Genomic DNA, 13,080 nt, shown 5'->3' on the forward strand with positions numbered 1-13,080 from the left:
TTACTTCTTTTGGAAAAGATTAGAAATTAATTCAATTAAAACATTTTTAATTGTTGTATTTAAATTTACAATCGTTAACGATAATAAAGTAACAGAGTTTTTGTTGATTTTCGGTTTGTTTGTTTTTCTCTTTTGGTTTTGTTAAATTTTTAAACTTCTAGAATTTAATTAAGATAATTAAAGTTTCCAATTGTTAAATCAATCGTTTTTTTTGTCCGCAATTTAAATTGATTTAAGAAAAGAAATTAATTGTTAAGTCAATTGTTTGTTAGATTTGAATTTTTGGTTCATCTTCTCATTCACACTTAATTGTAGTTGTATTGTTTTTTTTTCTCGTTGATGGTGATTGTTAATTGTTTGGAAACAAAAGTGATCTCATAGAATTGTAATTAAGTTAATTGAGATGATTAAAAGTGATGAAGACATTGGAAAGTTTTGATTGAACAAGAAAAAGACTAAATTTCAAATATCTCTGCATAGAAACATAAAAGAAGGAAAAAGATTTAAATTGTTTCATTTTCTTTCGTGATTAACAAGATTAGGATTGCGAAAATCAATTTATCTAGATGAACATTGATGATGATGAGATCGATGATTAAGAAACTAATATCAACAATTAGTATCTTTCTCTTTTCTTTTAATTAATTATCATTTACACTTTTCCTCTATGGAGTCTCCATGTTGATCAATCAATAATATTTACAATTGAAAAACAGTTTGTTAATTAAAAAGCTCATGATTTTCATTGATGATGATTAAGATGACGGCAGAATTAATTAATTGATGATAATGATGATTATAAAAACAAACCAGGTAACTAATACAATTAACAATTAAACAAGTAGTAATTGATTAAAGTTCATGATAACAGATTAACAATTAGCAAACTTTTTTAAAACTCAATCAACATAATCTATTAATATATTTATAAGGGTAACCCTTTTTTTTTGTTTGACTGTACAAATAATTAATAAAATTAACAATTAAAAGTTATCATGATAATTTAACAATATTATTTACAATTACGATTTTCTGTAAACTTTTTTTCCCCTTCATTTTAATCAACACTCTCAGTTAATTAACTTAAATCATCCTCATCATTATCATCATCATATAATATTAATATTATCACACCGTTATAATCATCATTTACAATTTGATAAACCTTGTAACAATTAAATCAATTGTAATTAGTAACAGTAATGGTTTTAACAGTAGTAATAAAGTAACTCCCAGGTAACAAATAAAAAACAAAAATCAAGGTAACAGTGAAAATGATAATAATACCAGAGGTAATTAGGATGATTACATAAAGAGAAAACATTTCCTAGTAAATTAATAACAATTAACAGGGAAGAGGGGAAAAAGGTAACAATTAATTCATGTAAAATAAATCAATACATGTGAATGGACATTTGTTTATATCTTTTTACCATTATTATTATTATTATGAGTATGATTATTATTAGAACTGTTATTTTAAGGCCATTTTTGATTCTTACTGTGCTACTAATATCTTTCCTCTATTAATCCAAATATCATAATAATAATAATAATAATAATAATAATAATGATAATCGTTATAAACTCATAACAATTATGATAATAATTCTTGAAACAGAAAACAATCCCTGGTTCTGTTTACAATCGTAACTGTCACATTATTTTTTTTTGTCTCTGTTTAGGTTGGTTTGTTTTCCTCTTATGTTATAATGTTTAATATCCTTGAATTAATATAAATAGATGATGATGATGAAATTGAAGGAGGAGATGATGATTTGGAGATGAAAGGTGTGTATTTGTATAATTATAATTGTGATGAAGCCAAGGCTTGATTGTAAATGAATTAGATGGCAAAGCACACACAAGAGACACGAAAAAAAATTGATAATAACTTTTAAGATTGAAATAGTTGTTATGATGATTATAATGATGATGAGGGCGTTATCCGTTGAGGCTTAAAATAGCTTCATGATGATGATGATGATGATGATGGAAAAGGAGAAAGGTCGTGGGGAAGATGAGGAAAAAATTAAATCAAGGTAAGTGAAAGGGGAGAGAGAGAGAAGAGGAAGATCGGGAGGAAGACAAGGAGAGATTGGAGAGAGTAAGAAAGAGTAGCATGAGCATCAATGGATAATTTTAACATGGGAGTTAATTAGGTCAGGACCAGGGTGATGATTATTTCAATTGCAATTGGTGCAAAGATGATGATTGCAATGATGGTGATGATGACTTTTGCTCTATCTCATTTGAAATTGTATTTTCTTTTTCCTCTTGAATGTTTCCTTGTAAATCTTGAAAATCTTGAATCTTATTCTTGTTAATCTAATCCATTGGCTTTTCTCACTTGTAAAACTTTTATATGTCTACTTGTTGGTGTCGTTATTGATTATACATGATGATGATGATTAGGTTGATTATTCATTTGTTGTTGTTGGTTCATCGAGAAACTTTATCATGGTGAAAATGTTGTTTGCTGGTTAATGAAAAATATCTGGCAGCCATGTTGTTGTTTTCTTGTTGATGTTAGTACACAATTTGAATTCTTTATCTTATTCATGCTCATCATCCTTTCATCTTGATCAACAACATTGGCATTTGTTAGAAACTGACAACCTCTTCCATGACTCTATTTTTAAATCCATGAGTAACATTATATTTCTTGTATCCAAAATGAATGAGTGAGTTTTTTTATCCGTTGTAATATTATTAATAATATGAGTTTGTGTGTCTTAGTGATTCAATTTGGTTTCATCAATGTGCATTTTTTTTTGTTTTGTTTTTGCTTGTTGACATATTTGTGTGTGTATACTGGTATTTGCTGTGTCCATTTTGTTTATTTTGTGAGATGATGACATTTATTAATATTAATGCACTTTTCCTTTGCTTTGTTGTATTGGTTTCGTTTTTCTTTACGATGGTTAACTTTAATTTCATCTCTTTCCGTTGATCAATCATCAGAAGGATGATATTCCTGGTGAGCCCAATTGTCCAGTTTAGAGGGTGAAAACCATGCAAAGTAGATGAAGAATGAAAGTGAAAATATACCAAAAAGTAAGGGGAAAACAAACTTGGAAATATGATCAATGGATCGAGCCAGTCGAGCGTAAGATGAAAATTCAGCGGTGTCCCATAGGTGGGGTCGACGAAGCCATGCGAAAACTGAGGCCGCTGCACGGATTCGTTCATCGGTGGGTAATGTTGACGCTCCAGGTGATCGACATCGTCCAAGTCCAGTTGTAGCTGCTGAGGGTCGATGGTGAAGTCCACCATGATGACGAGCATTGGTCAATGGTATTCCAGATGAAGGATCTTCCCCTGAAACAAGTGGAGCGCGTACCTCAAATTCACCGGGAGCTAAAACCTCTTGAGATGTTGGATCTATTTTTCTTCCATTACTCTGTCACAGAAAGAGAGAGAGAGAGAGAGAGAGAGAAAACAATCAGAGCAGAAGAATAGAATAGAAAAACAGAAAAGAGAATCAGTTGCAGATAAAGAAAGAGAAAAAAAAATAATAACAATTCAAGAAGATGATCATAATCATCGTCATCAAGAGAGAAAAGGATGAAAAGTTTATATATGGAAAGAGTAAAGAAAATAAAAGCTAAAGAGATACAATAAGAATGAGATAGAAAAGTATCAAAATCATGTATTCATGAGATGTTGCTGATCATGATGATACTTTTGGTGAAGATGATGTTATATGTAAAAAGTTTTCCCTGTTGGAAAGTTTTCCATCTCCATCAGGTTCCATCATCATCAAGTATTCCAATTCCTATAAAACAATCAACTCAGAACCTGTTAAAATCTTTTACATGATCTTTCAAATTACACCGAAAATGCCTGTAACTTGTTCAGAAGCTCTGATTTTCCAGTTAAATCAACTTTCTCATTGAACTTATACCCTGAATATATATTCATAAGAAAAATATTATTTACTCCATGAAGACTAACCAAAAAAAAACATATTATCAATACAAATTCAACATAATAGATGACATAACATTTTCAAGTATTTCAAGTCATCATCATTTATCATGTAATCATCTTGTGAGTATATAAACTCATATGTATTATTGATATAATTCAATATTTATGATAAAATAATACATATATTATGTATTATATTTACTTACAGATATTTGGGTTCCCAATGTTGCTCTAAATGTATCACTGGGTCGATCAGCTGAATCAGGTCTCAATGGATTTTGATGAATTTTCCGGTGTAAATAATTGACCACAATAAATTCAATCATTGATGCGTAAATAAAAAACATACAAACCCCATCCCAAAGGTTCATTGCTGTTAAATTTGAGACAACAGGGAGTGACGATCGGAAACTATCATGAAATAAACAACAACAAAAAAAACGAAATCAAATTAATATTTATACATATATAACAAACGAATTGAATTAATTATCATTGATTATCATTGGAAATTGAGTTCTGATATATATAAAAAAAAGAGAAGCATATAAATCATGATCTTATCTGAAACAACTCAATAGATTAATATAAATATTGATATATTAATATTTTGATAATCATTTGATACTTATTGTTATTATCAATATCAACGATATTAAATAGTGATTTATTGAACAATTCAAGTGCATTAGTTAATTAATCTTACATTTCTGGTTAAATATAAGCAGTTAAATTGAAATAATTTGATCATTGTTTCAATCTTTTTGTGTTTAGTTCAATATCGATATTGATTCAACATTTAGTCAAGTTAAAGTTTACCTGTTAGTATATTTATTATTATGATTATTATTATTATTATCTTCATGCTGAGATTGAGAGTAGCATGAGGATGATAATAATGATGATCAACTGGAAGAGTTTTATTTTCTATTGAGAAAATAAAAACCAAGCGAAAACTCAACAGATAATCAACAATCTAAGCCAATCAAGTCTTTTATAATTCATGTTTACAATGGTAAATAATAACCTTAGATAAACAGTTAAAGTTTGATTAAAGATTAGATTTCAATCTGTACATGGGGAAGATACCATGAAATGAGACAATGATAATGAGATAGATGGATAGACCTAAACAGGAAGATACAGTCATCAAGATAGTTAATAGTCCATCTTGATGATAGCCTGATTTTCACCATGATTATCATCATATTCATCACACCAGGCATGATAATCCAACAAGAAGACTCATTGTAACCTCATGATGACTTTCAAAGAGTTTGTTTTTTTTCTTTATCAACTCAATATTTATATCAAAAAAGGATGAAGATGAAAGAAAATGACTTGGGAAAATTAGTATTAGATGATAAAGAGGAAAGATGATGATGAGGATGATAATATTTCTGGTTTTCCATTCATTGAATTAACTGAATCCGTTTATCTCTTTTTACACTTTATCATTGATTTGGACAAAAGCGAGAAGATTAAGATGATGATGAAATTGAGAGAGAAAAATCAAGCTAATGGATTATCATGGGATCATTTAGGTTAGCAATTGTTAATCTAGTAAAAAGATGTTGATAAAAATGGGATGATGATGATGATGATAATGTAAAGGTTAAAGTAATTGATTCCAGGGTAATAGGTTGGTATAAGAAAAAAGATAAAGAGGAGAAGATGATAAAACGATGAGTATAAGGATTATCATGGTAGTTTTTTTTTCCTTCCAGAGACAATCGATAAAGTCAACAAACCTAGATTAAGGTTAAAAACACGCAACAACATCAGATAATATTACAAAGATATATTTGTGAGAGAGAGAGAGAGAGATGATAATAATGACGATAATGTAATGATAATATGATTATTGTGATAGTTGGAGTTGCAAGTGAATCGAGAGGAAAATGAAGAGTAAAAATGAAAAATCGCAACACAGATTATTGTTCATGTTAATCTTGAGGACAATTGAATTTTTCCTTATTAATCCGATAAAATGGATTAAGGAATAACCTTGTAAATAATAGTTATCGTAATACTTTTGAAAATATATACATAATTTGTAAATATCTGGTTAGTTTCAATTGTCATAACCTAGAATTGGGTTTATCTTGATTCTCTAAGGTTATTAGATTAAAATGATTTTAATCAGATAAATAATGTTTTGTATAGAGAAAAATATTGGAAATAAATTATAATCGAATAGGAAAAATGAGAAAAGTTGAATTTGAATTTGAATTTCATTTGATAATCGATAATGAGAATTTGTGTAAATATTGTTGAAGATTGTTGATAGAAATTATTATTTCATTTGATTATCATTATGAAACCATAGGAATTGTTTCAATTGGAGAGTTGAAGATGAAAAGAAGATGATAAAATAACAATACAATGAAATGCTCATGATAAATGATGAGGATGATGATAAATATTATTTACCAGAGTTGATCATCTTTCAGAGAGAGAGAAAAATAATATTATCATCATTTACACCAGGTAATCATGATACATTATTTATATATCAAGATAATTTATATCTTCCTTTAAATCACTTAGATCTCTCTCTCTCTCTCTCTCTCTCATCATTTTCACCATTATCTTAATCTTTTCCTTTAGTTTTATATCTATTACATTAACCTGATTAATTGTGATGAAGATATAATTTAATTCTGATTGTATTATGATAAATACATGTAGTATTCATTATAATGAGCAAGTATAAAATTCATCTATAGTTAATTACCTTGATTGTTTACATTGTCATTCTAAAAATAATGTCAACAAAATTAATTTGATTTTCATTAAATTTTCATTAGCAAAAGTGACAACAACAAAAGTTTAAATTGTAAAACTTTTGTTTTTCCATCAGATAGAAAGTGAATTAGATGAAAATTTAATTAGATTAGTAATTGATGTAGATTAAGAAATGTATTATTATATAATAATGATAATAATCAAGGTGTAAGTAAAAATTAATTCTGGTTAATTACTTGGGTGAAATTAATTTTGATTCTATTGATGTTACTACCATATAGTGGTAATGATGATGATCATGGAGGTGACATTTCAATTATCAAGTAGATTGAATTTGAGATAATAACAATTAAGATTATTAACCGAATGTATTTTTTTTTGTGAAAAAAATGACAGATTCACTGATGTGTTCTCGAGTTTTTTTTCCTCTATTTTCAGTTAAATTCAAGTTTATGGTGGAAACTGAGTGAATACTCAAATACACCTTAATAAATAGCGATGATCATTAAAAGGGGATAATAATAAGTTAATCATTTCGTGTATTCTATTATAAAAGTCATCAAAAGTCTATAATCATGATGAAGATGATGATTATTTAAATTCATCTGAAAACCCGGAATTCCCATCATATGGACTTCCGATGCATTACTCTAAGTACTGTACTTACTATTCAAAAAGAATAGGTCACTGTTGAGAGAGAGAGAGAGAGAGAGAGAGAGAGAGAGAGAGAGAGAGTTTCTCAATTTAACTGTTACCTGGAAGATAATTTATCTATGAAAATGTTTATGAGAAAATTTTGCATTTGATTGATCGATTAATTGATTGTAAGTAATGATTTGGTAATGAATGGGGTGAAATTGAGATTGATTTGAAATATGAACAAATTAATTCATATAAACAGTTATTTATATAACCTTTATGTAAATATATATTATATATGAATTAGTTTGATTGAGATGTTTCGATTGGTTGGTAAATTATTATTATCACAATTATTGATTACCTATTTGTTGTTGTACAGAAATTCAGCATAGTGGTCACTCCAATCATTACTCTTGCTGGCACCGCATTAACGTCCAGCCAAAAACTAATAAAAGAACTGGTAACTAAAACCATTCCAGGCACAAAAACGGTAGTCAAATAAAATAACTTGTCCCTGGTGAAGATTAAATATACACTTAAGCATGAGAATTCACTTCGCCACGAGTGATGAGTGCGACATCGTCCAGCAGCATTTTTGGATAGATATGCGTTCAATGAACGAAAAGAATTTGAATTAAAAATTGGAATCTCATGTTCAGGTTTCCAACGGAACTCTAATTGATCTGCTTCATAAGACACTTTGATAAGTTGATTAACAAACATGGCGATAATGAGATAATATGAAGAAAAAGAAATAAGAATAAGAATTAGATTTGATTAATCAATTACTGAGAATTGGATTAAATTTTTATGGTAAATTTATGTTAATATTAGAAAGTAAATCATTCATTAGAATTGGGAATTTGTATTATTATGTTAGAATTTGTTTTCTTTTTCTCTCTCTCTCTCTCGAAAAAAAAAAGTTCAGTAATATTCAGGGTGATAATTTTGTCTGCATCAATTTTACTGAGAAAAATTTCTCAATTTAACATGATAAAAGTTTCATTATTTTTCAAGGTGTATATATGATAATATATATTCATGTAAGATATTCAAGAAATAGATATAAAAATCAGTTAATCAGTTCATGTGGAAAAGCAAAAGTGGATAATGAAAACTCTGGAAATACATTAGGAAAATGAGCTTTAGGTTGAAGGATAAGATTTTTCTGTTATGTTGTTGGGATAAAAGCCAAAGATAAAATTAGGTTAACAAGTCATATTTTTTATCATTATCATCGAAAGTTAATTGTTACAATGACGATGGTATATCATTGTCTAATTTTTGCTCATTCTCATGTTAAATTAGGATCAAAGGTTCTCATCTCTCTCTCTCTACAAGGGTCATTATGATTAATTGGACTGTAAGAGGATGATTAAAATTAATCTGGTTTACAGGTTAACCTTTTTGGTTTGATTTAAATGATATTCATCTCAAGCAGAAAATTGCAATTGACTAATCCCAATAAATGGATAATCCATAGGAAGTAAGAGAAGGTTAAACTTGAAAGTTAATGATTAGATTTGTTGATTCGATTTAAAAGAAAATGGAAGGGTTCAAATATTGGATAATATGAGAGAGAGAGAGAGAGAGAGAGAGAGAGAGAGAGAGAGAGAGAGAGAGAGAGAGAGTTATTCCAAAGTGGAGAAAGTGAAAAAACTTACTGCTTTCCACTGCGAAAAAGCATCGAGGGTTATCAAAGGGAAATATATTGAGATCTCCTTCACATGTAATGATCATTTTTTGCCTGTGGGAATAGAAGAGGAAGAGAAAAAGTGGAGACAAATTAACTGATTATAGTAAATGAAAGTTGAATCAAATTGTTTACTAACCAGAATTAATAATTAATGAAGTTAATTATAGTAATTGTGCTTTTGAAAAGTATATAAATCTTGAGTGAAACTCATTGAATAATAATAGTAAATTCAGCTCACTAATTATATTGCAATGTATTTTTAAGTGTTTTTTTTATACATCAATCTTTGATTATTATTGTTGTACTATAATTGATTATTTAAATAATTGTGTCTACTTTAATCACTACTGCTGACACAACAACAATTCAATTGATGATTGACTATAAATTTAGCACAATTATATTAATACATGTATCATTTAGGAATCTATTGTTGTTATAACCTTTTAATACAATATTGTTTGTGATTAAAACTTGATTGAATGTTGTTGAGAGCAGAAGCAATTTATGATTTGAATTGACAATAACAATTAAATGGATATAAATATCTATATATATAATTAATATTTTCCCAATGGAGATTGATCAGAATTGGTCAACATTATCAATATTACCTTGTTATATAAAGTACTGTTCCGTTAGGGAAAACTTTGAACGCCATGTTAATGGGTCCAGCTTCATTGTGAGTTTTAAACTCCCCATGGAGTATGAAATATGTATCAGGTCTCCATAGGTGTTCATGGTGACGAAGAGCATTTAGATGTCTATGACGTCCACCATCATCATACATGAGACGATGATCAATCCAATCTTGGAATAAGAGAAATTCAATCTCATATTTAAGACTAGATTCATCGGGCGATGACATTGAGAGCATCAGAACGCTAACATTAACTGTCATTGGAGCTTCTTAATGAAAAACAATATAAAATAGTAATAAAGGTGAGTAAAAGAAAAAAAAGAAGAAAAAATATTCGATTAATAACAATTCAGGCCAATTAAGGTAAACAAACAGTTAAACACTTCATTATTAATATCTTATCTGTAATTAATATTATATTAATAGTCGGGTGATATATATAAATGTTTATATCTGATTGCTGATCTTTGATGAGAAATTCCCAGAGAGTAACCATAGTAATAACTAGTTGGTAGAAAATATCTCACTCTCTCTCTCTCGAAAATTCAACTTACCTGTTGGCAGAACATATTGATCGTACTTGGGTGGAGCGGTAAGATCATCGAGAATTTGTTTCTCCGTTGAATTGTGGTACCTGGGGATGGAAAAAGCGAAAATTGGATTAATTATCAATCGAAAATAATAGTTATTTAATATTCAGCTCTTTGGAATGATAATATTAATGATAGACAGATATACTTCAGATTTGACAAGTTAAATATTATGATGATCAAGGTAGATTAACCTTGAAAATGATCAACTGATTTTTATGATGTGGAACTTTTTTTTTTACTTTCCATTCCCAGTATTTTTATTCCTATTAAATGAATATTATTATAACCATAGACCTTTAGGATTCATATCTCTCATACTAATAAGGTGAATATTAATCTGTATACATAATCATATGATATCCAATTATAATTATTGTCACCACATGAGTAGATATTAGTGTTGGGATAATCGTTAATCGAAGAGGGCATTTTCTTTCTGTTGATTAGATTATAAATTTTAATTCTGATAATCGAATGGAACAAAAAAAAATTATATGTATATTAATATGAATCTAATTTTCTATGTGAATTATTTAACTAACTAATGATAATCTAGAATTAGGGAGAGAAAATGAAAATTAGGTTGAGTTGATAATTGAAGATAATGATTACATTGAGAATCAATATTTTTCGTTACACATACAGTCGTGAAAAATGAGTTTCGAATGGTTTTTAATCATTCGCGCAACTTAGCTACTAAAATTAATTGATAATCTTTATCATCAGTGATAAGACTTAGATGATTTACTCATTGATTTTTCTTATCTTGATTGTTTAATCTATTAATTTTAGTCGCTACCTGCGCGAATGATTAAAAACCATTCGAAACTCATTTTTCACGACTGTATAAACCTGAATACCTTTTGGGCTATTTGGTTGAAATGAATGAAACTTTGTGATTACAATTGTAATTAAACAAGAGTTGATAGTAAATTGTAGTTATAAAACGTTGATTAGATTTGATTGAATCAATATTTCTCGTTATTAGCACTAATTTGATCAACTTAATAAACTCTCAATGCTTTGAATTATTGGACAAGTGATTCTGATTGTTGATCTTATTTGAGATTAAATTTCGAGAAGTTGATCTGATTTGGTTGAGTGTAATTGTTATAACGAAAAATATTGATTCTAATTGTATTAATCGAGTGACTTTTTTATTCTGGTTTGAGGTTTTCAAGTTTTACTTTGTTGTCTCTCTCTCTTTTTTTTGTCTTTCTGGTTCAGATTATGGGAAATTATTGATTAGTTTATTTGTTATTGTAATTGTATTATCAGAATTAAAAAATATATTTCTAAATATATTTTAGTGTCTCACCTTGGTATATATAAGAGGACATTTTTTGGTATAATAATGATTATGAGTAATAGTAATTCAGTTAAGGTTGATGGGAAGAATAGAGTTGCCATTATTTGTCTGGTTAATAGTTTAAATCGGTTAAATTTTCAATTGATGAAGATGCTGATGGTGATGATGAAGATGGAACTGATTGGTGATCAAGAAATTGTTTAGGTTGATTGAATGTTGATGTTGTTGTTTTAATTAACAACGATGGAGTTGTATGAGTGTACAGACTGTGGATATAATACATTAGAAGGAGAAAGAAAGAAAAAACCAAGGCACAAATTAAAATATTGGAGCAGAAACAACAAAAAAAAGAGAAACAATTAGATCAATCAGATCAATTAGAATTTGATGATTAGAACACTTTATGTCAATTCCATTCCAAAAAGTAAACAAAAGACTTGATGGTAAAAACGATAATTTGAATTTTTTTCAAACAGATCAAATGATTTACTGACTTAGAGGAAAAGTTTTTCTTTCAATTATATTATACAATCAAGTTAGTTAACCAGCAACTGATGAGAGATTAAAGATTAGTATTAATTTGGAGAAAAACAAAACAATATTCCAATTCAACAATTAGATGTTTGTGTCTTTGCTTTTATATAGGAAGAGATTGGAAATTAAATCCAAATTGTAACAACAGTTAACGAACACATTACACTGGTGAATAATAATTCCATTCGAAATTCAATGTTAGATGATGAAGATGAAGATGATGGTGAAGGTGATGATGATGATGATGGTGGATTTTAAGAAATAAGCAGAAAATTGGGAAGATAAACAGAATGAGAAACAAATAGGATGAGAGAGAGAAACAAACAAACGGGTTAAAAAAAAATGGGTTAGGTAATCACAGAGTATTAAAGGAAATTGAAGATGAATTTTCTTTGCGATTATTTCACTTTAAAGGTAACAATTAACAGCACTTGATTGTAAAGAATTAACTTGTATGGAAAGATAATCATATTGGTTAGTTGATTATCGAAAATAATTAATAAATTGTGTTGATGGTTAACGTTGTTGTTGCTTCCAAGTTTCAAGTGCACTTCAGTAAACACACACAGAGAGAGAAAGTGATGAAGATTCGGAGAAAAGAGGGAAAAGAAGAAGATGAGAATTACCTTCTTTTTTTCTTCTCTTCTTCTCTTTCTTTTCTTCTTCTCCTCCTTCTTCTTTTTACGAACTAAAACAATCTACTGAGAATGTGTCTAGAGAGCATTATCATCATATTATCAAGGAGAATTAATATTATTATCACAGAGAGAAAAAAAGAAAAAAAAATCAAACGAATAAAAATCGGCGAACAACAACTGGCGACATCTAACGTTTCGATTAGAAACTAATCGTTTTTCTATTTTTTCTTTTTCGAATTTTTTTTCTCTTGTTTTGATTTCTAATTGTTGAGAATTTTTAATTTCTTTTTTATTTGTGATTGTGTTGGATGATTAATTAATCTTGGGAAATTTAATTCTGTGTTCTT

The 13,080-nt window shown here is 28.3% G+C and overlaps 1 protein-coding gene across 2 annotated transcripts; it reads right to left on the reverse strand.

The window, feature by feature from the left end:
• Positions 1-30: 30 nt before the first annotated feature.
• Positions 31-12,909, reverse strand: LOC128392014 (glutamate-gated chloride channel-like). Of its 2 annotated transcripts, none has more exons than XM_053351996.1 (7): positions 11,571-12,909; positions 10,214-10,293; positions 9,634-9,925; positions 8,988-9,070; positions 7,685-8,021; positions 4,140-4,344; positions 31-3,403 (listed from the first exon to the last, which is right to left on the reverse strand). In XM_053351996.1, exons 1-7 carry the CDS (start codon positions 11,660-11,662, stop codon positions 2,954-2,956), a joined length of 1,539 nt encoding a protein of 512 aa, XP_053207971.1. In that variant the 5' UTR covers positions 11,663-12,909; the 3' UTR covers positions 31-2,953. The 2 variants fall into 2 exon arrangements, with proteins under 2 accessions (XP_053207971.1, XP_053207962.1); XM_053351987.1 differs by having other exon boundaries at positions 9,634-9,928; positions 11,571-12,907.
• Positions 12,910-13,080: the final 171 nt, after the last annotated feature.

Source organism: Panonychus citri, unplaced genomic scaffold, assembly GCF_014898815.1.
Source record: "Panonychus citri isolate SS breed McGregor unplaced genomic scaffold, ASM1489881v1 Contig00011, whole genome shotgun sequence".
Lineage (NCBI taxonomy): Eukaryota > Metazoa > Arthropoda > Arachnida > Trombidiformes > Tetranychidae > Panonychus > Panonychus citri.

What these genes read in the sequence shown, in the direction of transcription:
- LOC128392014 (XM_053351987.1), bottom strand. Translation starts at nt 11,662, where the DNA reads ATGGCAACTCTATTCTTCCCATCAACCTTAACTGAATTACTATTACTC. An exon ending in CTTTTTCGCAGTGGAAAGCA is followed by an intron (nt 8,022 to 8,987) that starts GTAAGTTTTTTC and finishes AACTTATCAAAG; the next exon opens with TGTCTTATGAAGCAGATCAA. An exon ending in CATTGGGAACCCAAATATCT is followed by an intron (nt 3,404 to 4,139) that starts GTAAGTAAATAT and finishes TTTCTGTGACAG; the next exon opens with AGTAATGGAAGAAAAATAGA.